Raw genomic sequence first — 27,579 nt, 5'->3', positions numbered from 1 at the left:
GTTAGCTGTGCAATCGCAAAGTAACATTTATCTCATCAAAAAGTATGAAAGGAGGGAGAGGAACAAATGCTTTTTTTTTTTCTGAGTGGAGAAAAACTACAATAATACCAAGTCCTGAATAAGCATGCATACCACATCAAAATACTAATCTGAACACTGTTTTCAGTGATCTTACCTGTAACAACAAGGCAGTAGTCTCATAGTGACCATTCAAGCATGCATATATTAAAGGAGTATTTCCATATATATCCTTTTTATTTTGTTTAGCATTATAATCCATTAGACATTCTACCACCTGTTGGAAGAAATCACTTTTTTATTTAAGATACTAACTGCAATCATGAGCATTTCTTTATATGCATATATTTGTAAACGTAGAATGAAAAAGGGATGGAAGAAAAAAGATTGAAGAAAACAAGTCTCACTTTTGCCAAACAGATGACAATCACAAGCACTAACTCTTATCATATTAGTTTCCGTATTTTAGGTCATACAAACCAACCAACCAAGCACCACCTCAGCCTTAAGAATCATTAAATTAACTGTTAACTGGTTTATCTTGTTGCTTATCTCACAGAAGAGCTCTTTGCTGATGTTTCTGTGTTAAATAGCTTGCATTTATTAAGAGGCTTCATTACCTGGAAGTGACCTTTCTGGCAGGCTAAATGAAGAGGTACTGCATGTTCTGCATTCTTGGCACTGATACTGGCTCCATGTTTCAACAAGAGAGAGACAAGGTCAGAGTGCCCATGCAATGCAGCCATATGAAGTGGTGTATAACCATCTTGATTTGAAACATTTACACCAAGGCCATTAGCAGGGACCCTTGCAAATTTCTGTTGACGAATACACAAAACAAAATACATAATTAATTCTGTTACTTTCTATTGTCCAAAAAAGCAATCAAATACCTACTAAGTGAAACACCAAGCAAACAGACAGATATTGCAAGAACTTCCACTACAGAACTTCAGTGAAGATCTTCAGGAAAACAGCTGGTGAATCAAAAGCAGTTTGACAGCATTTTTCAAGTTTTTTCTCTTTTTCTTCCAGTATGATAGCTCCCTATATAGAAATTCCTGGCAAAGTATTCACATTAGTAAAAAAGGGCTAAAGCTGTTCAGGTTGAGATGAAAGTAAGTCCTACAGTTTTGATATAGCTGTTAGGATGCTGTTAAATGGATAGAGTGGGTGTTAATACTTTATGAGCAAATAGATGCTCATGCTCTTGCAGACACTATGTACCTATTTTACTGCACTAGGTAATACTAGTAGGTAATACAGATAATAACTAAAAATATTTTTATTCATGTGCAAGGATCGTTGTTCCAGAGCACAGACACCCTCATAGAGAGTCAAGAAAACTACCTGGAACAGGGCTTACACAGAAGTGTTTATTTTCACTCCTCTTATAAATTGCACGGGTGCCTAACGTTCACAGTGGTAGATAATCTTTCATTCTGCCTGACCTCAGTGTTCTTTAAAAGGTATGCCTAACCAGATCAGGTGACTTCTGCTTTTCATTCAGTAGGCAAGCAAATTCCACAGCCAGTGCCACTCTTTCCCTGACACAAGCAGATCTTCATACTCTCTGGCTGTGGCATCTTTAACACATGGACTCTGTATTCAGATGTGCAAGGACACAAGTTATCAAAGAATAAACCACAGACCCTGCACAAAATGAGTGTAAGGCAGCAGTGAGGAATTAAGCCATCTCACATTTTTGCTGTTTACTCTACAGATACTTTTATTTCAAAATAGCCAATGCAGTGAAAATGTATAATTTGGTTTATTTTCCAATGACTTATCCAGATAGCTATGTCTTAAAAAGTAGCAATTCTTCCTAAGGGGCAAGCAATTGGCTCTCTATTTCCTAGAAGCCTGGATCATTCCATATTAAAAAAAAAAAAAAAAGTGTACTTTAAAACCTCTTGACTCCATGATAAATAAGTCTCTGTACAATTTAATATCATCAGATGAGCTCTATTATGGTCTGCACATATTTAATTGCTGTTTGAACAGAGCAATCAAGCTGTTGGGCAATATGAATGCTATTTCCCTGGAGCTAAAAGTTGAATTACATGAACACAAATTATTCTGTTTATAGAATGAATATTCTAACCTTTTGTGCTGGCCCACATTTTGAGCACTGGCATAATGGATGGCAGAATTCTGGTTTTGATGTACTGACTGTGTCATCTTCATCTTCTAAGTCCTCTTCTGTCCATTCCAAGAGATAACGTACCTGGTATAAAAAGCAAGTTGTCCTTTATATATCCCAAAGGTTCCACATCCTAATAAATCTGCATACTGCATACAACTACAGTTTTACAAACAAATACTTGTGAACACTACAGGAAGACTATATAGTTTCCTCCTGGCATCACTTCCCCTAAGGCAAATTAAAATATCAAAAGTTATTGTTGACAATGCAGCTACAAAATTCACCAAGTATAGCAGTGAAGTAAATTATAAATGACTTCCTGCTGCCTAATCAAGACTTCAGTGCTCACCTCTGCTCAAACCTTCCAAATCCCTTTAGCTCAGATGATGATTAGACCAAGATTTGTGCCAGCTCATGTCAACACGAATTTTGTTTCATCTTTTTCTTTAACAAACACAAGAAGTGGCAAGGATAACCACATTTAATCGACATCCAAACTTTGCAGGGGCACTGACTTTTCTTAGGTCTCTAACTTCCCAGAAGCTTGATAGTTTTAGTTTTCTTCAATGTATAATGTCTCCTTTTTAAAAGAGAGCCCTTCAGTGAAACTAGTCTTAGGATTCAGAGCACTCCTGTGAAGTCTGCAAGCAGTGACACACTGAATGATAAGAAATACATTTTTACACTACACATTAATCTTGTGTAAACTAAAGATATTTTAGAACTAGTCATGACTCTATCAAGGCTCCTCTACTGCAGCATCTGACCATGTTATACCTGTAAAGTATAGCTTGAGAACCTCCTTCCAAAAAGCTGCTACATAACTGAAGCATATTTTGGGAATAAAGCTTCATCCCTTCTAGATAGATCCTCCTTCCATGTCGTCCTCAAATACTTCTTTCCCACTGAAGACAGTTAAGATTTACAAAAGTGAGCTGAATGTTATTTTCAAAATGCAGAATTGTCATTGGGTCAGCTAATTAAAATAACTGTTACCGATTAACATAATTATCTCTAATCTGAAGTATAATTGCTTTTGAAGTTTGAAGGTGTTATGATAATGACAGAAGATGTGTTTTTTGAATCACAGCATAATTACTATTTTTGTTACATCTTCCAGTTCCATGGCACGTTGTTTTAATGCCTCCTCTCACAAAGCTGAGCTGGCTGACAGAGGAGAAATCTTCAACAGCACTAATGACCCTTCTGATGCTTTTGTTCCTATGGAGACAGACCTTGAGCCGTCTGAACAAGATTAGAATTTTCAAATAACCCTTTTTAAAATAGATATACAAGCTGTAGATGACACGCTGATATGCAACCAGGTATTTCCATGCCATGCAATAGAACATTTCTCTTTCTAATGAACAGTTTTACATGAACTTAAGTAATATGGAAAGTAAAGCCACAAAAAAAAAAGGAGACTCTGTCATCTGAATACACAGATCAGATTTCTAAGTACTTCTCACCGACGGTGTCTCTTCACCAGTGCTAGATATTTATCTTCTAGAAGATTATAACAATACATTTAATTTTCCTTAAATATTTTGTAACAGCTTAGATTTTGACAAAATCTGTGAAGAATTAATTGTAATACGCTCTTGATCACTATCTGCCAAGGCAATAGTAAATATCACTGCTGTATATAATGCTGCTTCTTGAAAGGACTGAAGGGCTGACCTGGAAAGAATTGCTAAGATTAAGCTATGTTGTAAACTGGAATAATGACATTTATATTTCTTTCCCATGATTCTTTCCTCTATCTGCTGATAAATAAATTCCTTTTTATCAGCAAACTGGGACAAAATACACGAGAGAATTGGTATTAACAATTTTGCAAGGTACAATATCTCTTTTTATTATGACTGTGATTAGGACGTGAACTCCCAATACATATCACCTACATGATTTTTTCAGAATATGCCTCCAGAAAAGAAATCCTACATTCTTACACAGGTGCATGGTTTTGTCTTGTGAAGTACAAAACAGTTAAGAAACATACACCCCCCTATGTATCTTCGATTTTTCAGGGGAATGTCATTGGAAACATCTTATTTTTCAAAATTCTAGTCATAAATGGTCATAGTAACTCAAAAGTATATCAAAACAAGTATCACAAGCTACAGGACACCAGCTCTGAATCTAATACTATTATAAACATCAACTCATCTACTGAAGAGAAATCTAGACTACAGAGAAATTGTATTCTCCTAAGGTAACTTCTATTCCATATTGACTGCTGTTAGCTAAAGTTTCTCTCAGCATAAAATACAATTAAAAGTGTATCACGATAACCAAATAAGGGCCTATTTTTCATTTACACTGCCTATGCATACATGTGGTTAAGTACAAAATAAACAGTAGACAACATTGAAACCATTAGATAATCCAGAAGTGTAGGAATTAAAAAGCATTTCTGGCTTTAAAAACATTACATCACCAGAACGTGCCATAAGTCAATAAAGTGTAAATACCACCACTCAATTTCCAGAACGTGCATCAGATCACATACGGGAACAGACAGAATGTACTTCTGTAGCACAGGAACAAGCAACTGGGAATAGTAACTCTTTCTATTGGATCCACTGTCAAAATCAGATTTTCTTAACAACTAATCTTAGTTTCCCTGTGTTTAAGGGCTGGCTTGGCCCAGTTCCATGACGATTGGTGCAGGGGGTTTTTCTGATGACTGTATATCCAGTTCAGTATTATGATCTCAGTGTACATGTCTCTTTACTCTTCTACAAGGCACCATGCTCACCATCTACCAACAGCATTTGACAGTGCAGCTTGAGCTTTCCAAGTTCTTTTCATCTTTAGAGATGGGTAGGCATGCATTTTTAAATAGCAGTACTTCATGAAGGACAAAATGGTTTAAACTGACAAAAATAGAAAACAAAAAAAGGATTGTAAAATATACCAATATACAAGATGCTATTCATGTAATGACCCCAGAAGAATACCAAATTCAGTAAGTGTAAAAATCATACTATGATCCTTGGGAGCAGCAAGATCAAGGGTCAAGAAAAACCACAAAAATGAAACAGAAATAGCAACCCTGTATATCAGGAGAATTGGGACAAATAAAGCCAACTCCACTAATACTAAGCAAGCAGATTTTCCTTGAATTTCCAACTCCTTGGATTTTATTTGTTATCTGTAACATCTCTTCTGGGAAACGAGCATAATCTACAACATAGCTTGAGTACAGGGGATTAATGGGATAACAGTGGTTTCATGTACACACTGGTACATTTTTTAAGTTAAATCTCAGCTCTTGGAAGTCATGAAAATGTCTTGTTCTTTTCAAAAACTGCTACCAACAAAATTCTGGTGAAGATGACCCAATAATAGCTCCATCAGCTGTATAACTTTTTTCAAAATCATAATGGCACCCCAATAAATATCATTAATGTAATTTAAACCTGCAATTAAAAGAAGTATGTTTAATTAAATCAATAGCTTGCATCTAGCTGACACTGCATTATACTACTCAAATTCATTTCTTTACTGCATGAGGTCATGAAAATGTCCAAATAATACCCCTCTCAAAGACTGTAGGTAAAATGATTTGAGGACAACAAGTGAAAATTCTTGGTAGAAAACAAGCATGACTGTTTCTGAAGCAAGATGTAAGTGAAGCATTCTTACTTTGTAATTAATGAATAACTTCCTCAATTTGAATGAGATAAATTGGAATTCAGTAATATTCAACAGCCATTTTAGGACTCACCATTTCCAGATCTCCATCAGCAACTGCTCTTAGAAGTTTTTCCACCTATGTATGAAGAAAACAATTCATTTGCTTTGCTAGTATTAAGCTGTATATAGAAAATCTCATCTCCCTTACTAGCCCCTAAGCTCATATAGATGGATTAGTGCTGGCCATTTTTTATTTGCTAAAAAAGTTTTAAAGAAAAAAACGCCTTCCTTTAAATGCAAAGAAGTACAAAAGCTTTGAATTTGCAGTCATTCAGTGATCTCTGACTTGTTCAGTTAAAGATAAATAATTCTAACCTAAATAGAAAACAAGTGGTTCACAAAAAAGGGAAAGCCATATAAAGCGATACACAACATTAAGTTGCCTCAGCAGCAGCTGACCATACATTACTGCTGTGAGTTTAAGACTAAAGAAAACGCTACTCAAGTCAAACTCCTAAACTCCTGCCCTGACAAACACTACTGCCATTTGGGCTCTTGTCAACTTCAGCAAATTAGTACTGTGCCAATACCACCAAAGAGACTGCTGCGAGAACAAAGTTGTTTCAATCAAGTTAAATTTCAAGTTGAAGACATCACAGAGTAACAGCTAGAGTTGCATTTCAATCTTTGTCTAAATATGATAAAGATTGTTCATTACAGCTGCATCTCAACACATTTATAACAAATGCTCAGCGTGCTGTACAGAAAGATATAACTGTTAGCAATAAAATACTTTCACCTCTCACTGTTCTCTGGTGCTACTGTGGAAAACTCCTTTTAGAAAATGTATGTGACAGTATCATTCAAAGGAGGCACTATTATTCATGTAGCAGAAATGAATGGACTCTCCTTGAAAGTGCACAGCTTTACTCACATTACTAATGGCAATTTACACATCAGTAACACTGAGCTTATGTTTCAGCACTACAGTATTTCAGGTAGTCTTCACTTTTCTGGAAGGGTGGGGAAAAAGGGAATTGCTGATCTATTCTTAAGTTGAAAGTAGCCCACTTGAGTACAAACTAGCTGTTTTTCACTTTACACCTCTAGTACATTCTGGGAAACAATTATTTATCAGAAAGCTGTTAGTAACATATAGAGTTTAATTTTTAAAAGGCATGAATGTATATAAAATGTTTCTGATTAACTCTACATTTTGTGCATAAATTATCGGCTACTTTCTATAGCATTTCTGGAAGGAATTTTATCATATGCCAGGTGACAAATACCAAGTTAAGAATATTTAAATTATGTTACATTTGGATAAACAGAATGGTAATGTCTGCACAGATACTGCGAATGGATATGGGGCAGTGAAACGCTGCAAGAACAGCAAAAGACTTTTAAGGATATTTAAGAATTTCTCTGCAAATACATAAAGTAGGAAGGGAATCTCAGATGGAAAACAAGCAGGCTGTGACTACAATATCTGGTACAGCAAACGTGGAAGAATGAAACTAAAAGGAAGTCATATTTCAAAGGTCTGATCTCCTCTAGGGTTTCAGCAGAACAGGACAAATCTTGTACAGGCAAAAGACCAGAGGCTAGATTAAATCTCTCCATCCCTTTTTATTTCTTTTTAGGGAAGCTACTAATTTTTTTTTTCCACATTACTACAGTTCTAATAAAAGGTGAAGCTCCCTGAAGTCATGCACTAGACACTCAAGGCAGCATTCTTCTTACTCAACTTGGAATGTCTAAAAGCCATCTGCCTAAATCTAAACTCCCTCCCTGGTACCTGGAAAATAGAATGCAGTCAACAAACAACACCCAAGTACAGCTCAACTCAAATTAAGCATCTAAGATGTTTGAGATGAATGGTGCTCTGGAGGTACTAACTTCTCTCCACCAATTAAGGAGAAAAACAGGTGACTAAACTTAAGACAATTGTCTTTCAGACATGTGAAGGTAGATAAGCTAATATCCTCTGCACAGGTGTACCTAAAATCGACTAGATATATTAAGATCTGTACCTTCCTTAAATTTCCCTTGGCACAGTTCTCTAATCATACAGAATAATGTCACCGTAGAAGCTCTTCATGATTTTCAGCGATCAATCTTATCACACAGAAGATACCTAACAGCAATAGCAAGTGATCCACAAGCTCTAATAATTTCTTTCCAAAAATAACAACCTTCTTAGAGTTCTAAAAGCTGCCCCAGGCCTTAACAGTGGAGAAATACATAAGCTATCTGGCTTATGGATTATTAAGAGTTCTTGGACAAAGATGCTGGACTTAAGATGTCTGCTACATGCATTCCTGCATCTTTCCAGCTTGCTTTCTCACTCCTATGTAGAAGGTAAGTAGTCTCCTTTAAATGTAAAAACAAAAGAAACAAACCCACTAGATGAAACCTACTGTAACTCACTCATATATATATACCCAGCTTTTCTGCTGCTGAACAGAAATTGTGTTAAGAGTTATTAGTTCCAACAAGCAACATTCCAAATTTACGTGTCTGGCTCTTTTACTTTCTTTTTTAAGTTGTAAACATGACACATTCAAGACATATGCCTTAACTAGCAGTAAAAAAGATCCACTGCATTCCTTTAATCCATGATCTAAGCCTTGAAGTCTAGAAAACTGACCTTATCAGTTTCCCATTACTTCCAGTGGCATTCCCTCCGTGAGGATCTCTCAGGATTAGGCCTTTGTCTCTTTGCTTAGTAAGAATAACAGCAGTGATCCCATTTGAAACCTGGCAAACAGAACTGACCTAAAGCTGGATTATGGGAAGAGGTCATTAACCCCAAGAATATAAGGTGTAAGCTGCTTGTAATCTTTTCCCCTGGTTTGAACTACAGTCTTAGCTCTCAGGAGTGACAAATTTGTTCCCTCAATGAAAAGCAAATCCTCAATCTATCAGGTAACGTTTTACTTACATTAGACCTCATTTACAGAGCCTGAGTGCACAGAGAGGTACGCTCTGACATCTAGGATCCCACAGAGTAAACTGATATCAAAGTGTGAATTAATATTGTCCTTTTGGCAAGCTTTACATCTGTAAGTTTCCCAATGATTTTTGGAAAACAGGAAATTTTGGAAAGAGGAGACTATTTTATCAGGCGGAATGCAAAGAATTTAAATGCAGAAATGAAATGGAGGAAAACAAAGATACTGAGAAGATCAAATTGTAGAAAATGGGACAGGAAGATAAAAAAAAAAATACAAACAGAAGCACCAGAAGGAGTGAGGATATGATAGTCTTGGGAGGGTATAATCAAAATTATGGATTTAAGGTCCCAAATGAAGCTAAAAAAAAAAAAACACAACAGTTTAAAACAGTCCTGCAAAATATTGCTTCTCTAGATTCACTCACTTTGCTTTTACCTCAGTCTTACCTCTTTGTAACTGTTCTTCACTTCATCTTGTCTTATATCAATTGATGCTGATGACAAACTTGAGACAGATGATCCTCTGCTGAAAGTTTCTGTTGAGTGCTGAGGAGACCGAAGTGATGACTTCAAGTTGGCAAAAAAAAAAAAAAAGAAAAAAGAAAAACAGTTAAGCCTCTTCAGATTAAGCAGGTTAAATGTAAGAAAAAAATGTTTAGTGATTTGCACTGGTTGTTACCTCAGAAGCACTCTGTCCCCGTTCAAAAGTTAGATAGTTTAATTCCATCAGTGACAAAATCTGCATAAAAATATAAATAAGGAAAAACAGTGTAACTCCACTGACTGAAATATAAATTAGCTGACAACCTAATATTAGTAACAAATTAAAAATTAGCAGATTAAAAGTACCAGTTTACAGATTTATGTTCCGTAATACTGAGAGATTGCATCTGTACTATCAGATTTAAAACGTCACCATTTTACCTCAAAACCAAACATACATTTTAACTCTAATAGTACCAAAGTACAAAATCTTATTAACAGGTAAGCAGCCACCCTTCTGTGGAACTGCACCGAAGAGAAAACAAGCTCAAAGATAAACAACAGTACCTTGGAATTTAATGCACACTGTAGCGAAGTCTCTTTCATCCGGTTTTGAGTATGTGGGTTTGCCCCATTTTGCAAAAGCACTTCTATGATCCCTTGATAACCCCATCGAGCAGCTATATGGAGAGGGCTATCTCCCTTTTCATTTCCAATATCTAGTCTACAGGAATGCACATTGTAGTAGACTAAAGCTTTAACGCACTGGAAGGAAAAAGAAAGCCATCAATAAATTATTGATTCATATAACGTGCAAACCTAAATGGGTTTTCATTCCTACTCATACAATCCATTGCCTAAAAGACAGTCTTTTAAAGCTGAGTGTTATTAAAAGAAGAGTTAAAATCAAATAACTAAATTAGCACATATTATATTTAATGCGAATGTTAATTAAAATTGTTATGAACTACTGAATAAAATCTTAATTTACAGTATTAAACAGTTACTCTCCAATTTATTTATTTTATAACACTTGAAGTCCAGTGCAAACTCACATCATGATTTAAATCCCTTCCATTCAGATGTCCACTTAGTTTGTTACAAAACAATTACTTACATCCTCATGACCATAAGTGCAGGCTAAATGAAGTGGAGTATTTCCATTATTGTCTTGAACGTCAGTACTTGCCTTATAGTGCAATAAGAGAAGCTTAGAAGAAAAATAAAAGCAGACAACTATAACTAAAAAATTAAGTTAGAAACAACTGTTACTTTGTACATTCCTTTAGGTTCCTAGTATGATGAAACACTTCGTGAAAAAACTGTGTCTCTCTCCTGCTTCAAATACTAACAGTCCCTTTTGGCATTACAGCATCTCTTTCTTTTCCTAACCCAAGAAAAAAATAAAGCCGCTGGCTACATATTCAGATTTGTCACTGAAAAAATGAATCACCTACTGCAGCAAACACACTAATTTACCCCACATATTAGCAATCTATAGTTTTGGGGACATACAGTCATTTAAGCCTTGGTCACTTAGGGATCTCACATACACAAAATTCAAGTACACAACATACGCAGTATATCCTAAACACAATTTAAAGAAATTTAATTAATCCCAATGACTGCGATGGCTCTTTTGTCCTCACCAAGAGTAAGAAGTTAACAGGCTTTCCACTGATTCTACATATCAGAGATTTGTACTGATAAAATTGATTAATTCTCAGGCATTTACAACTGTGAATTACTTGCTTAGTAGGAATGGCAGAAAACCTTCCAGTAAAGGAAAAATAAAAATATGCAAATAAAAATGCTGAAAGATCCTCAATTCTGATAGCACATACATGTCTAGTAAAAACTTCTTAAAAGACCCAAATGATAATAACAGTAGAACAGCCTAACAAGAGTCAGATATTTATTATTTAGGTTAAGTACTTGCTTTTATTTCTAATTAAGCCTTTTAGTGCTTACCGTAACGTTTTGATATCCCTTCTGACAGGCAAGGTGAAGTGGAGTTGAACCATGGTAATCCGTAGCATTGACAATGGCTCCTTTGGCTACTAGTAAATCCACTAATGATGCTTGCCCTTGGAAAATACAGAGTCATTAGAAGAGAGAAGTAAAGTTTTCAAAAGAACATTGCTACTTCCATGTACCATGCAGCTGCAGGAGAAAGAAATTATTAATTTCTCAATTTGCAAGTTCTTTAAAGCTATGACTGGTTTCTGGTGAAATTCTAACTTTTTTTCACAACTGAAGAAAGGACCACCTTGGTAAAAGTAAACTGTCATCAAGCAAACAATAATCTCCCTGTATGAAACTGAGCTAGCTTAAAAGAAAATACAGCAACTTCAGCATGGGCCAAGATACCAGTTCTCATAGCTAATAAGCTACAAACACTTCAATGCAAAATTGACTGTATAGTGAAAGTTTGAAAAGATCTTAACAGGAAGAAGTGGAACACAAGGAGAAAACATCAGCAAAGCAAAACAAGAAGACTCACCACAAATAGCAGCTATGTGAAGTGGTGTATAACCCCGATCATCTCGGGAAAATGGAGTGATAATTGAAGGATCATTCAGTTTCCTGCAAAACACAGTGGTTTAAAAGCAGCTCAGTTACCCATGCAGAAGGGGTAACGAGGAGACGAACAGAGAGAAATTGCCAAGGCTGACAAGAAACTGATGCTGGAACTCCTTATCCTTTAACTTTTCACAGTGACAAATTATTCTATCCAGAGCATTACATTTTTTGAGAGTGTTTTTCTCCATGATATCTAAGTTTTGCTCAAGAGAAGAAACATTCCACACCATACTTAGCAGAAGATACACAGTCTCCATCACAAAACGTGCCTGGATCCAAAGCATTCAGTACCCTCCTAATATTTCTTCTGCTTTTTTCAAACTATATGAACACATGATCTCTATTACATACTAAAGTGCTACCAGCATCTTCCATAACTGAAAGCAACATACTTCCTAAAGTTAATCTTCAATGAATGCTTCTACATAGCTTTTCCTGCATTTGTAGAGATGAGAAGTGCTTACCCAGAAACAAGCTTCTCACATTTGTCACAGTAACAGAGTGGATGACACATTTTTTGTACAGTGTCCTTATCACTGTCACCTTGACTTAGTAATCGCTCCACTTCCTCCTGATTACCTGAAGCAATATGCTACAAAAAGCCAAGAGAAAAAAAGAGAATGAAGAACTGATATAAAACATCATCCTCATAAAAAAATAGAAAAAAAAAACAAGTTACTGAAGCACAAAACCAAAAACTGCTCAGAAAAGACACATACTCAACCATTAGAAAGCAGAAATGAATAATGTCACAACAAAAAACTCTTTAATGGGCATTCAGCATTAAAAATACTCTGTTCTTGGCTAACCTCACTTTCTATTAAAAAAAATTAAAACCATTAGACACTCACAAAATTGAGCTCCCTCTGTGCAAAAGCGTTTCTATAAAATTACTAAGACTCTAGCCATATGCAGCAAACACATATAATTAGAAGCTCTGCTTTGTTTCCTTGTACGTGGAAAATTCTTTTAGAACAATCAGAGATAAGCATGTAATATGAAGTAGCCATCAGGTGACTACATTTAAGTTATCCCAGCAATCTCTTTAATTTTAAGCACTAAATGTAGTGAGACACAAGCAATTACTAGCATTACATTCATGCTTTAAATGGACTGATCAATACCAACAGCAGTAGCATTTCATTGTCATCTGAATCCATATTTCTTAGGCAGCAGAATGCGTACAGTCATATTGACTTGGAAATGTTTTAGCACAGAAACACAAACATACTTTTAACAACTACTAAATATTTTTAGCAGTACTAATAATACTGCATCATATGTAGAAAATTGCATATAGGGCAGTATTTAAATATGAAATAAGTATGTATGTAGTTTCACCGATAAAGTTACACACCTTAAATAAGCACTCTATTGGAGTAGCAGACATCTGGGACAAAAAGTTCATCCTCTGTCTTAAAAGCAGCTTGTCACACAGTCTATCAGATTCCTGAAGATAAAATACATAGAACAATCACCAATATACTTATTTACAAGTAAAAATTAAAAATTGCAGTCAGTAAAAATCCAGAGTTTCTAGAAATCTCATCAAGGAAGTCTCAAAATCAACACCTCTCTTGCAAAGCTGTCTAAAAATATCCTCAGTTGTTAAGGCCAGTGATGTTATCAGAAGCATCTGATAAGTCTATAGAGATAAAAGTTCAGAACTATACTTCACAGTACATTATCTATAGATAGACCTTCTTTCAATATGTTGAGATTTTAGAATGGATAAATAATCAAAGATTGCAGTATAAACCGAGCACCTGCAACCTAGACATGGATCTGTTCTCTATCATAATATTAACAACTCCTTCATAAAGCACATGGTCTCTTTGTAAACTCACTAGTCAGTCTGTACAATCTTAACATGTCTTCACAGTCACCTGGTTGCATGTTCATAAGCTCAGCCTTTGTAACAGCACAGCTAATTTAACTGACAGCTTTTAAAGCCTGAACTATTTGTGTAGCATAAATAGCTGAAGATGTGAATGCCTATTTGCTTTGCCTTTTCTATAATAACAGATGAAAAGTTGTTAGCTCAGATTTCATTTTATTACAAAGAAAAAGTTATTGGCTGATGTGAAATCATTTTTATTGGTTTTGAATTTAGAAGTATGAATGTGACATTCACCAGTTTCTCAAATCTAGGCCCTTCAGCTGAAGGTACCCACATCTATCTTTTCAGAATATGGAAGGACATGACCATTGATCTCCTTGGATAGATTCTTCAGTGGTGAACAGGGATAACTTCCATAAGAAAACAACTGATCATAATTTTTATTAGCCATAAAAAATGTTAGATCTTTAATACTGAAATTACTCATCAGAATTTCATTAGGTGCTTGAGTGCTTCATATTTTACAGAGAATCTCAGAGTCCATCACAGGTGAAACTAGATATCTTAAAAATAAGAAGGTAAAAAAAGGAACGGCGTAAGGGCCAGGAATTGGCTGATACCAAAATAAGACCTTCAAAGACAAAACTGCTTGTAGGAGCTTAACTTACACTCCAGGAATTAAAATAAAGTTTTGCTTAGAGTGGGACTTCATGGGGTATAACAGCTGTATTTAAGGGTTTTTTTAATCTACAACCAAACATTAATGATGTTTTTTCCTGATGCTATTCTCTATACCCAGAGACATTTGTACCCACAGAGATGTATCCATGTATCCACACAGCAACCTGTATAGAATAACTTCCATAGAAAGCTTGTGAAAACTCACTCTCCTCACCCCACTCCCTGAAATCTATTAACCTCAGCTTCTGTTGGAGACTTCCTTCGCCTTCCCCATGCACTTCTCCAGTTCCATCTTCACAGCCACCTACAGCTCTTTCCATACAAGAATCTAAATCTACCTATTTTCTTGTACACCTTCTACCAATTCCCTGTTTTACACCTGCCTTCAACTCTCTACATTAGGTCTGTGTATTAGCTGTGCACAGGAACTTAACAAAAGTCCAATACTAATTAAACTGGAATCCCATTGAATAAATTTGACAAACACCATAAAATAAAACGTAGTCCTTCATGCCATCAGTTGCATACTTCTCTCTGCCTTTTGACCCACACTGAAAATCTCCCCAAGACTTGTATCATATTGAGTGAAGGGACTGAGCGAAGTCTTTAAGTGCAATTTTCTTACTGACATTAAGATGATATACCATTATCCCACAGGGTACATTACCCCCTGCTGAGTTCCCCTTCTGTAGTCAGTTTCATTAGGGATTGGACAAGAGCATTAGTCAGCCACCCAGAAACACCATCTGAAGCCAACTATAAAATTAAGCATAGCCACATGAGGAGCTGTAATGAAGGCCCAGGGCACAGTAATGTTCTTGCTCAGCTAGAGCCCGAAACCCTTTGAGCACAATCTGGAGATGTAAGCCATGGGACATCAATTTAACAACTGCTGTTCTCATGCAGAAAGCAGCTCTCCCTTATCACGAAATAAAGGAAATACCTAAACTGCTAGGTTTCTGAGGGGAAAGCAATTTCATCAGAAGTTCCTGCTACGTTCATCTACCTCCGTGCTCCCTTTTCTCAGTTCCCATGGTGGGGCTATCTGCTAGTTTCTGCCTCTTTGTTGTAGATGTGCCAACCTCTCCTTTCTCTACCTGCAGTACAGACAATGGTCTTCCCTTTTAATCTGTGCTAGAGACCAAAGGGTGACTCATTCCTTAGTCTTCAAGGCTCTCCTTTTTTCCTCATCTAGTCTTCAAGCCATGCTGACTGCTGTGAATGGAGGTGTGGAGAGTTCTTATTGCTTGCTCATATACGTAAGTGGAAAGGCAGAAAGTAGGGAACTAGCAGCCCAAAACTGGAGCTGATGCAGCTGACCTATGGGGGAAAGTTTGCTCTTCTGAACACTGTATACCTGTACAAACACTTACAGAAGTAGCATATGACTGCCCTCATACAGACTTGGAGAGAGAGGTAGCTCATCTTTCAAGACAAGCATCCCCCAGATAAATAAGTACAGTATCTTATTGGCAGTGATACTTCTTATAATCAGTTAGGGCAATTCCAGTCAATAATAATAAAAAAAAGCTGCCTTAGTGTAGGAAGGGATAGGAGCAGGCACTTCATCAGAAAGTTTTTATTTTTTCTTCAACTTGCTTACATTTTTTGTGGAAGATAACACTACTTTGGCTCCAGTTCTCCTTTCAGACCATTAGCACTGCTATTTGTGTATTAATTATTAATGATAGCCAAGTGACTGCAGGAAGCAAAATTGACTAGCAAGTTGTTTTCCTTTTAAACTAATATTTATTCTTTTTTCCTTAACAATTTGAAACAATACTGCAAACAAGTACCACAGTTTCATTACATGAGTGTTTCTTTTTGAGTGTACAAACACATGCATGACAAATTCATAAATAACAAAACCAAAAATAGCAAAAAGTCTAAAATGACAGCTAAGTATATAAGATTGTACCCCAGGTTGTCCCATCCCAAGCCCTGCACACTGAGCCAATAGTCCAGCTCCTGCAATTACATTCCAAAGCTCTGCAGTTGGACAGACTGAGACACATCAAATTCATTCTGGTTCTGAGTTAGCTACTTTTGATTTCTACAACAGAGCATGAAAAACTAGTTTAGCAGTAGTAGACTTATTTTTATTCTCTTTTAAGCAGAAGATGCTTGATTGGATATCTTTAATAAGCTGGAAAGTTTTCAGAGCACAAAAGTCTCTAAAGTCACATCAATATCATTCTTAATCAGCCCAAAGGGATTAGATCTGATTGACAGAAGGTCTAGCTGCAACACATCCACAAACTTCTAGTCCCTGCTGTGTTAGAAATCCTGAGAAACAAATTAGATGGTACTTGAACATCAAACATGATACAGTCCTGCATACCCAATGAATTACCAACTTCGTGTAACAGTTATATGCACTGCAAACTTTTTTTTTAAAGAACTTGGAGACTGCAGTGTAATGTAAAATTATCCACTAAATGTTCATTCTGCTAGTCAAGCTTTTTAAAATTACAAGAAAAAAAGTGTTGAAGTTCAAGCTATGCCTCCTATGATATACTGAATTGCTTTCACAACCACAACATAATGAAAATGGAGAGAAAGTATTAAAAACTTTCTTAAAATTAGCTCTTGAAAAAAGGGTTGTCTTTTTCTAGACATATGAAGAGAAATCTACTTCATATTTCACATTTAACTACTCCTAAAAGTGTACAGTGAGCAAGTGTTGCTACAGGACTGGGACTTCATTCTAATATTTTAGTTTCTGCTGCAGGTATAGCTGGCTCCTAACCTTTTAAGGTGTGGAAAAATAACTTGTTAGCTGTTTGCTTCTTCTGATTGGATTTACACCCAACAGTGGTACACAGTCCTACGAGCTTATCAAAATCACATTTGAGAGATTTAAGAGTAGCTTACTGTTGATCTGTCAGAGAGGTTGCCTTGTCGTATGTATTCTATTGCAGCCTCAACTGAGGTTAGACAGTACCCCAATTCATCCTTCACCGAACTGCAAAGCCTGAAGTTTTTGATGTAACTCAAGTTGGCCATCCTGAAATAAAGTTAAAACCATGAATCATTAAAGTTAATATGACACTACATCACATACCTTAATACCACAGCTCATTTCAGAAAATCCAGGCAGATATTAAATGTGAGTTAAACTTATAGAAAAATTATTAGGCTGGAAATATCATAACTGTACTGAGCTTTGTGGAAGGATTATAACACTTCAATTCCTCTTTATGCAATAAAGTTAAAAACTAGATACAACAAATACAAAGGACAAGATAAAAACAAGAGTAAGAAATAACATCAGAAGTTTCAAGCATGTTAATGCTTCAAGCACTTTAAGTATCAGGGTAAATTAATAGTATTTTCATTTAATTTTTAGTTAACATGTGGGATATGTGACACACTAACACTATAGTTCAGACATGCTGAAAGGTTTATACCTACCTTTCCCAATAGATGAAATAAATGTAAGAGATATGCTAGCAAGCAATTAAGCATTCAAATCATATTTCTCCATATAAAGTATATCAAGCAAATAGAAGCTACAAAATTTTGCAGTTCCAATGCAGATGTGGATGAACCAATGCAAAGTCCATACTGGACATGCAGATCCAGGAAATGGGAGATTCCCCATTACAACAGTTTGATTTGATTCCACGTCTGGAAAACAACACTTAAATTCCCAGTAAGTCCTGAATTCTGTCACAGTAAATACATCTTTGCTGTTTATCAGTCTAGTTTTCTGCATCACATCACCCCTCTTACACTTTGGGTAGGCTACTACTAAAGGTCCAGAAATGTTTGACCCCACAGCACCATTACAAACAATGAGATGGAGCCAAAGAAGTTACATACCAGTTTGGGATTTCTGTTTTTACAAGTAAATACAGCAAGACAGAGAGAAGATCATCTGCACACATGGTTTCCATGTTAACTAAAAGAAAGAATTTACATCTGATATTAGTAATCTCACAGGTCAAACCAAAACTGATGTCCATAAATGGAGCTCTGCCTTCTACGACAGTCAGTTCTCCCAGCTGATGAGTAACTAATGCAACCCTTCAGAAGGGTGTTGCTCTCTCTCCATCACTCCCTAAAAATAGGCTGCCAGGAGCCATAAAAACAAATACAACTGCAATATCCATTAATTCCCTCCCTCTTCAGTGGAGAGAGGTCAGGACACTGGCTTGAAGGTGAACACTGCCTGTTGACAAGTTTTGCCATACCCCAAGGGCCTTTCTGGAAAAAGAAAGTGATGCTGTGAAGAAAGCAGTATTTCAGCGTTCTACTTCATTTGCCTATTGGAAGTACCTTCTCTTCCCAGGCTACACAAAATAAGAATCAGATAAACAGGTCTGTAATTTCCTATCACAGAATCAACAGAGACACCCTGAATGCAGCACATATAAGCTTTGCCTGATCCTGCTCCTCCAACACTGCATTTTGCAGTGATACTTCTCTAGACTTTTGATTTCAAGATCATGGAGCACAGGCAGGCAGACAAGAATGAATCAACAGCAATCTTCAGTATTTTAAATGGATGGATGACATTTTTCTTCTACTTGAGAAAGTCCTAACTCACAGAGTCCTTGTCCCATGCTGTAGCTACAACATACAGTTAATCAAGTACTTCAGCTCACACTTACCAAGTGTTGAAGCGCTTAACTTGCAATGATTTTATTTGGATATCTGCAGACCTCCATGAAACTGCTTAACCCACAAGCCTAATTCAAGCAGGTGTTTGTATACCACAGTGCATAGTCACTAAAGATAACATTCTGAGACCAGTTTTTAATTCACTATTTACTCACCTCTTTGGCTAGGAGACTGCATAATAGTTTGCACCACTTTTCGTAGACAAAGTAGCTTCTGTTGAGGGGAAGTACATTTGTTCAGCTGACTCAGTTCTCGCTTTGCACGTGGTATGTTAAAACTACAAAATAATTTGAAAGAAATAGTCAATGCACACCATAGTTCTTATGCAGGATGTCCAAAATTCAAGTCTGAACTTATTTAAAAGATGAAGTGAAGAATGGCGTTAACACATTTCTATCTCCACCCTGCACTTGCATTTCTGTACCTTTTAAATTGAATGGGAGGCATAAAAACACAAAAGCAAAGAAGTTCAATGAAATAACTGCCTTAAAATGATACTTTTACTCTCTTCAAAGGAATGAAGCATAACAAAACTTTACTATTGTCTAAAGGATAATTTTTTGGCCTGCCTGAAACCTATTTGAGACAGGATCTCAATGACCACTCAAAACCTAACACTCACCTAAACTCAGGCTTTACTCCCATGTCTTTTTGCTGGAGGTCTTGAAGGCTTCTTGTGATTTTGTTAAAAGCAGCGTCCTAATCAACAGAAAGGCAACAAGTTTTTAAAGTGCATCGGATTAACGTAATTCATCTTCAGCAGTCAAACTTACCTCACTTGCTTCAATAGTCCCCACATATTTAAAGACTAGATCATAAATAGCATGGTGGATATACATCTGTTGGAAAAAAAAACAGTAGCTTAGACATGAAAGGAACAGTTAAAATTGCTTGCCAATTATATTCCTTCATTCCAGAAGCTTACTTCAACTGCTTGTTTAATCAGATTCATCTGCTCTTCTTGCTTTGCAAGCATCTTCTAAAAAAGGAAAAGCCACAAACAGCAATGGAGTTAAATGATTTATTGCCTAAGTAACACTACATACTATGTATTTAGAGATGTGTTTACCAAGTGTGAATCTCTCAGAAGATGCTGGAGACATTTGGTAAAAAGTGCACTGACAGAATCCTAGGAGGGAAAAGAAAAAAGTAATTTGGGTTAATGATGTGAAGCAACAAAGAATAAAAGAGCAAAGAAAGGAGAGCTTCCCTAACTTAGAAGGGCACACTGTCAAGGAAAGCAAAGTAAGATCTTTAGCTAGAACAGCATTTACATAACAGTCAAGACACAGTAGTTCACAGTTACAAATTCCTCCCTCCCTTCCTACCTTCCTCTCTGGACTATTCTGACGTTGAAATTCTTAACAGGAAAAGACATCCAAAGCAGTAAAGTGATTTAGATTTAGTAAATAAAGCAACAAGCAGCAAGATACTGACTATGTAGTGGCGGAGGCTTTTCCGTTCATGTTCTTTAAATGTTCGGTAGAAAGATCCTATGTATTTATCAAATCTCTCACAGTGCCTTCCCAAGAATTCTCTAACATCTTCAATATTTTTAAGAGAATAAAGGTTTGATGAAGCTGTAGATTCATCTAAAAATGAAACCCAAGAATTAACTCATTGAATAAACATGCACAGTAGAGCTCTTTCCAGTCACAGATATAAAGCCAACTTATAGTAAACTGAATATTTCACTACGCGTGCTTTTAACTGAAGGTGTTGCTTTTGATTAAGAGAACTTACTGCAGTTAAATAACCACACTTTGAGCCAGTTCTCTTTCCTTTTTATGTCAAGGATCCATTTAGAATAGCTAAAAATTGATTTTGCATGCTCTTTTAGTCTGGGGTAATTTATTGCCTCTCATAACTTGAGCATGAGACAGGCATGAAATTTAAGAGAAACATATTACAGTACTGACTGAGCATCCCCTACACAGGAAGATGTGCACTCCAAACAAGCTGTAAAAAATAAGACAAAACAACACCCACATCCTGAATTTTTACATAGCCAATTTAATAGCTGGTTATTATAGGCAACTATTGCCTGAATGAGAGGGCAAAGTCACTCCATGTATACAATGAACCAAATTCACTTTTCTAAATAACATAACTTTATCCCTCTTTTCAAATATATATATACACACACAAGAATTTTTTAATTTATATATTCCAAGAAAATTTCTCTAGGCAAGCCCTTCACCTGCATTCAAAGAGAAACCAATAACAGGCTTAGATCTCATTCACTCCAAATTACAAGTCACCTCACTTCTGAAAGGCTGCTGTACAACTACACTAATAATAGCCAAAAACTGAAGAATAGATTTTATGTATACATTTGTATTTATAGTTTGATCCTCTATTTATTTCAGCCATTTTATTTCCAGCATAACGCACACTCTTCTCACAGTACTGTTTTCACACTTGCTCAGTACCCCTTCACTTTGTCATTCGCTTACATTCTTACTTATTTAGATGTATGCTTTTTCTGAATTAAAAGTATCCCATTTCAAGTAGTTTCAGTTACTTATATGGTACAAAATCTCATAAGGAAATCCTTTTACATTCGCAGCCTGAGTAGCAGCCTTGGAAAGAGCATTCCAGCCTCATCAATCTAGACTTTTTCATATTTGGAATAAAAGAATATACTCAATTTAATGAGACAAATGACCTCCACTGAACTGCTACGTAGCTGTGCTACACACCCTCTGAACACTAATTAAATGACTATGAAAGAATTTACCACAACCCAATTTTGTGTATCTAATTTGCATCCAAAGACAGATGTCATTAAGAGATTAAATCCTACCTTTAAACTGCCAACACTAAACTGAGCAATGCAAAAGCAAAGAAAAAAAAAGAGCTGTATCAAATACGCGACAATTTTATTTTTTTATTTTTTTTTTTTTACCATGGAGACTGGGACACAGCCCTATAAGAATTAAAGTTTGGCCGGCATCAACTTAATGCTTTTCCAGCCACATACTAACATCCACACCAGCATATCAGTAAATGCTGACAGCTTTCAGTTAACTCAGCACTTCTCAGAATGAACACAGTGCATTAAACAAAGGCACTAATTTGCTCAATTTGCAAACAAGACCAGATGCAATCAGTTTATCACTGCAATACCTACCTGAGTTTTCTGTTTTTTCCAGTGGATGGGCTATGCACAAAATACTAAAGCTCTCTTCTTTTTCATTGTAAAATGTTTCCTCAAAAAGTACAGGTACTGAGAGATTATGATTAAAACCAGTTCCTAAGATGACAAGGTTTCCTTGTATGAAGATCTCCTGAGGAAAAGAAGTGGAAAAAAAAAAACAAAAGCAATTACTCTGACTTCTGCATTGCATAGTTATATCTCCAGGAAAATAAGAGATTCTTGCAACATGGAAAAGTCACAAACTCCAGATTTTCATATTCTTACACTGTATAGACAAACAGGGATTCCTGCAGTTTATGTCAGCCAGCAAAAACTTGTTTGTACTCACTTTCCTCACAAGTCACCCACTAAAAAAAAAAAGTAGGGAGATTATCTGAAACCAAGTAACTATCTGCAAATTTTAAAGCACTTTTAGTAGAAAAAGAACTGGAAAAAAAAATGCAACTTATATTCCCTGCTTAGAGTTCAGTTTTAGTTTCTCATGCTCAGCTTCATCTCCTGAAGATCTCCAGTGTGGACATCCACAGAAAGACCTACATGCCTGCCTGCAAACAGGTGCAAAATCTCAAAATGCACTGCAAAAATGGCAATTGGGAAAAAATCATCTAAAACCCATGCAGCATTAGCATTGGTTATAATAGCCCTGCATTAAGGTCACTATATCAGGCCTCAGATACTACTCAGTACTATCTTAATTGCCTTAAACCTTGGTGAACTTGCATCTGCATAAAGTACAGGCAGTATGAAAGCTAAAGATGCAATTAAGTAAAAATGGCCCTTGCATCACACATCTAACAACCAAAAATGCAGAGAACCCATTTTATTCACAGACAAAAATTCCATAACTTAAACACAGATAAGCTTAACAAAGTAGCTTCAAAGTTACATACTGAAAAACATAACCATCTAAATAGGACAACCGTTCTTGAGTCCATGCCAAAACAGAACTTTTGCTAGAGTGCAATATATCTAAGACAGTGTTCTCAGGGATGGGTGGCGTATTTACATCACCAGTTAGCACTAACTCTTTACTAGCTCCTGTAACCACCATTAGTTCAGTTAGTCGCCAACTGCAGTGAATCATTTTCCAGAGTGTCCCCAAGAAACCAGAACAAATACCTTTCCATTTAAGGTCTGAAAATTTTCTTCTAGCGGCTTCAGTACGTATGATTCAAACTGGCAGTTGGAAAGAGAGTTGCTTGAAAGGCTTCCTTTGCATGGAACTAACACCTAAAATAGAGTTTGATCACAACTTGGAGATAAATACAATAAATCACCAGTTAAATTCTGATTGCTTTTGCTTTTTCTACTACAGCAGACTGTCGGATAAAGTCAAATTCTTCACTAGTGACCATGACTCATTTTAACATCTGTATACACAATGCTAACCTAATTTTCAAGTAGTACTGAGGTCAAGAAGCTCAAACCCCTACTGTCAATCCAAAAGGAATCTTGAATCTTTTCTTTAAGTTATCCTCCATTTGGACAATTCTTGCAAGTTACAGGAAAATCCTATGCAATGAAAAAAATTACGAACCAAGTGTGAGATCTCATTCTTTTCAATACCAGGAACCCTATACACACTGAAAAGAAATACATTTAATTGTCAAGAAGGGTGAAGTAAATGGTTATTTCACTATTCAGAAGCTTCCAGAAATTGTATCTTCCAATGGTTTCTGCTTTTTAAAATTAGAGCCTTCCTTCTCCTGAAACAACAGTATTACTCACAGTACAAATACATTTATCCTGGAGATGTAGTCATGCCATTATCAGCTCCAGAACCACCACTATAAGAGGTCAGATTCAAGAAAATAAAGAGAATTTTGAATGTTAATTGCACATGTGGGTACTGCAAATACTTGACAGATTTTTGTCATTACAAGCAAAGCGTTCAACTGTTCATTGTTCAGGTTCTCTAATACTGCCCTGATACTATACAATTACTGAACTTGAATACACAGGTATGTCTTTAAATACATGCCTGTTATTCCACATAAGATGGAGTTAACCATACATACCAGAAGCCATCAAGTTCATGTAAGTCTGCAGTATAGGTATTGCAAAGAATTAAGGATAAGAGTAAGGTAAGGATGTCAATAATAGGTGTTAGAATACAGACAGGACTGACAGAAATGCCAAACCCGCTCACTAATCATACCACTACCTTAAGTAGTACGTAATAGAAAGTACCCTGTCCAATTGAGGCTTAACTTTATAATCTGATAGAAATAAGCTGAGTTTAATGGAATCTTCACACAATTTTTGATCAAGATTTACTGCAGAATACTCAGATTAGAAGTTCCATATGATTGCAGCTTTTTATTCCAGCTTAGCTTAACAGCTTTGATTTGCTATATAAAATGTTGTCAGAAATAAGTGATTATCTGTCCACCAAAGATTTCAAGAGGTCAATCCTAATTTAAATTGAAAATGCAAGAATATACAACTAGTTCATATCAAAGAAAAGGTTTCCTGTGAACATTAGAAGCACTTGCTCCCATCTGTTACTACTGTGCAGTTACCAAGAGGCCCATGTTAGCAGATAGTGTTTTGCTTGCTTGTAGTGATCTACATGAATCTTAGGAACCATGGAATTTAAAATACAAATTTGCAGCTATTTAATAAGTTACTTTAAAATACATTTATTTATACTTACAATACCATGGAGTTCTGCAACTTTGCTGCAGAGATCAGGACGTCGCTTCTGAATGGCCAAATAAAAGGGATTCTTTAAGAGATCTTCATCATACATAGCCATATGGACTTCAGATATTCCAATAAGATATTCTAGAAAACATATGGAGAATGGTTATCATATCATAAATGGTATCTATGACTGTATAATATTGCAAAATACCAAAGGGGCAATGTCTAAAAAGAAAAAGTGCATCAAGTGTCCCTGCCAGCAGACAGTGACATGCTTAACTGACAAGAGATCAAATATAGCCACTCCAAAGTTACTCAGTAATACAGAAAGAACCATGTCCACACACACAAAGCAAAACAACACACTTCCTGTTACACTGTTATCCTCATAAGGACTCCTTCACCCTTTCAATGGCAACATCTGCTGGAAAAGAATTTAATGGAGGAAGATAGATACTGAGATCTACATTATAACCACTCTGATACACAAGCTCAGGTCTAACACAAACCAGAAAGACATGAAATAAAAGCTTCTTCACAGCAGATTCTACAGCACTGTGAGCAGCTGTGTAAGCACATTAATGCTTTCACAGTGAGCTCAGGTAAGTAACAATTACTGACACACACATCAGTAAGGCACCCAGACAGTGTAACAGGAATCCCTGCGTAAGGTAATCCCCAACTTTCCAGGGAAAGTTTTAGGAAAGGTACAAGAAGCAGGTATACATAACCAAGTCGTAATTAAAAAGACACCAATGAAATCCAATATTTGTGGTAACCTCTACTTTCACAGAAAAGGTCTCGACCACCTGAAGTCAGACTGACACAACATTTGGCAAAGCAGCAAGCAGAAAAGCTAGAGACAGAAACCCAAACATCAGACACTAGAGTGTTCTCATGAGGTGCATCACATGGAGAATATTTCTAGAGGCTTTAAACTGTTTACTTTTAATTCTCTAAACATGGAGACGTAAAAAAGCCCTAATAGAACCCTTCTAGAATAATTTCAACATTATTTTATTCAGAACAAAGGTTAACAAGTCTACAAAGGCTTAATTAAGTAGTCTGTCTTATGTCTTTTCCCCTCATCCAGCTTCCCCAAGGAAACAAAAAAATTAAGTTCCATTATTTCTTGCTGCAATTTCAGCTATACGTACCAGGAAAAGGTAAGAAAAGCAACAGAACTTTAATTTGAGCAAGCCATCTCCGCACAATTAGCATTTCCCTGCTTTTTAAATTCAGACTTTTAGCACATTGTGAGCTTCTGATGCTTATCATGTAGTACTTGAAATAATTGAGCTGTAGTAGTGCTGTACTGGTACCAAACACATCCTTGTCTGGCAAAGAGACATGAAACCACAGTGCTGCAGTATAATAGGATGGAAAAATAGATTCCTAATTTGCACAGATTTTTAGGCAGTCCTTCAGTTTCAGCTATGCTGTTAACTGATCTATTGTCGGTTACCTGATCTCTGTGTAGTCTGGTCCTTCCTTATAATTAAGCAAAAGGAGAACTCTACAAAAACACAATCAATTAAGCCTGCAAGTCATTTCCACTATAAAGTTATCAGCAGTTACTTGCAGCTTGGACAACCTCAGCATGAACCACTAAAGGCAACTAAGGCAGTGGCAAGAAACCATCCCCAGCAATATTTTCTTATGAAGATCCAGATGAAATGGTTCATCCTCTTTCTAAGAAAGGACAAAAATAAGACAGACTGAAAAGATATCAATTTAGCTGTCCCAACTGTAAGACAGGCCTTATCAAGCAGAACTAATTATCTGTTAACTGCCTATGAGCAATCAACTAAGCAATAATTCCAGTAAGATCTTAAATGATGTAGAGCTTACAGTTCAAGCATGATTCAGTGTCAATTTATTACACAGAAAGCAAATGCCACAGAGGGCTGTACAAACACACAGAGCTTGCAAAATCATCAGCCATGGCAAAGATTATTCTAGAGTCACATACTTCTCTTTGGGTGCTACACTTCAGGGAAGATAGAATTTACTGAGGAATCCTAAGTGAGAAAAGCAGAAAGGGAGATTGTAGAACACAGTGCAGTTATACTGGTTAAGGTAAAGAAACTGCGTGAGATAGGTAAGAAAATCCCCCAAATATACCAAGGTCTCAGCAAGGACATTTTGTTCCACATCTGTAGAAGAAATAGGCCTCAGTTTGGGTAAAGAGAGTCACGTTACAGATCAGGAACAACTTCATAAAAAAAAAAGAAGAAACACATGTTTTAGATTGCTTGTCAAAGCTATCAAGTTTCCAATATTGTAAATCTTTAAGAACCTGTTAGACAAACCTCTTCCAGAGGTGATATGGATCTAGTGAGGCTAGCAGGCTTGATTATATGATCTCTCAAGATACTTTCCAAAACAAGCTTTTATTAAAGTAGATAGCCCACCAAAGCACCTTCACCTGCCATTCTATTTCTGAATTCACATTCACCATCCACTCAAGAGAGACATGAGAACGCTGTGACCTTCTACACAGTGTGCAAGAAGATATTAAGATGCCAGGTGCTGGGCAGTGGGGAGATGAGCCAAGAGCACACTCTCACAAGAAGGCAACTAAGCATCAGACTGCAGAGACTAAACTGCAGTGCATGTGCTTCCAATTGCTATACTGCCCATTTTTCAATTTAATGAATCCAAGTCCAAGAAATGCTTTCCCACAGTAGAAAAGGGAAGGAAGAACATATCCCACAGACTTCCCTTCTCAGAAACCTGCAACCCACCAAAAAAGTGAGAAGCTTTTGTCTAATAAGAAATTAAGAATAATACTTAAT

The 27,579-nt window shown here is 36.3% G+C and overlaps 1 protein-coding gene across 2 annotated transcripts in view; it reads right to left on the bottom strand.

The window, feature by feature from the left end:
- ANKRD27 (ankyrin repeat domain 27) overlaps nucleotides 1-27,579 on the bottom strand; it is a 41,233-nt gene that overhangs the window by 6,977 nt on the left and 6,677 nt on the right. The window contains exons 2-24 of one of the 2 annotated variants that reach the window (XM_065733186.1): nucleotides 24,792-24,922; nucleotides 23,255-23,365; nucleotides 22,109-22,265; nucleotides 20,413-20,567; nucleotides 20,045-20,104; nucleotides 19,901-19,954; nucleotides 19,749-19,814; nucleotides 19,598-19,674; nucleotides 19,131-19,252; nucleotides 18,175-18,253; nucleotides 17,224-17,356; nucleotides 13,186-13,278; nucleotides 12,293-12,420; nucleotides 11,749-11,831; nucleotides 11,217-11,332; nucleotides 10,363-10,455; nucleotides 9,813-10,010; nucleotides 9,442-9,501; nucleotides 9,210-9,329; nucleotides 5,898-5,942; nucleotides 2,123-2,245; nucleotides 639-836; nucleotides 176-295 (exon numbers count right to left, since the gene is read on the bottom strand). In XM_065733186.1, coding sequence (XP_065589258.1) covers nucleotides 176-295; nucleotides 639-836; nucleotides 2,123-2,245; nucleotides 5,898-5,942; nucleotides 9,210-9,329; nucleotides 9,442-9,501; nucleotides 9,813-10,010; nucleotides 10,363-10,455; nucleotides 11,217-11,332; nucleotides 11,749-11,831; nucleotides 12,293-12,420; nucleotides 13,186-13,278; nucleotides 17,224-17,356; nucleotides 18,175-18,253; nucleotides 19,131-19,252; nucleotides 19,598-19,674; nucleotides 19,749-19,814; nucleotides 19,901-19,954; nucleotides 20,045-20,104; nucleotides 20,413-20,567; nucleotides 22,109-22,265; nucleotides 23,255-23,365; nucleotides 24,792-24,893 — 2,493 coding nt within the window. In that variant the 5' untranslated portion in view covers nucleotides 24,894-24,922. Of the gene's footprint in view, nucleotides 1-175; nucleotides 296-638; nucleotides 837-2,122; nucleotides 2,246-5,897; nucleotides 5,943-9,209; nucleotides 9,330-9,441; nucleotides 9,502-9,812; nucleotides 10,011-10,362; nucleotides 10,456-11,216; nucleotides 11,333-11,748; nucleotides 11,832-12,292; nucleotides 12,421-13,185; nucleotides 13,279-17,223; nucleotides 17,357-18,174; nucleotides 18,254-19,130; nucleotides 19,253-19,597; nucleotides 19,675-19,748; nucleotides 19,815-19,900; nucleotides 19,955-20,021; nucleotides 20,105-20,412; nucleotides 20,568-22,108; nucleotides 22,266-23,254; nucleotides 23,366-24,791; nucleotides 24,923-27,579 lie in introns of those variants that run through there. The other variant, XM_065733187.1, reaches the window with a different exon arrangement.

This window comes from Cyrtonyx montezumae, unplaced genomic scaffold, assembly GCF_038088225.1.
Source record: "Cyrtonyx montezumae isolate F1298 unplaced genomic scaffold, pur_monq_1.0 scaffold_17, whole genome shotgun sequence".
Classification (NCBI taxonomy): domain Eukaryota; kingdom Metazoa; phylum Chordata; class Aves; order Galliformes; family Odontophoridae; genus Cyrtonyx; species Cyrtonyx montezumae.
Note: the sequence above shows the minus strand (reverse complement) of the source record. Positions and strands in the feature narration are given on the sequence as shown.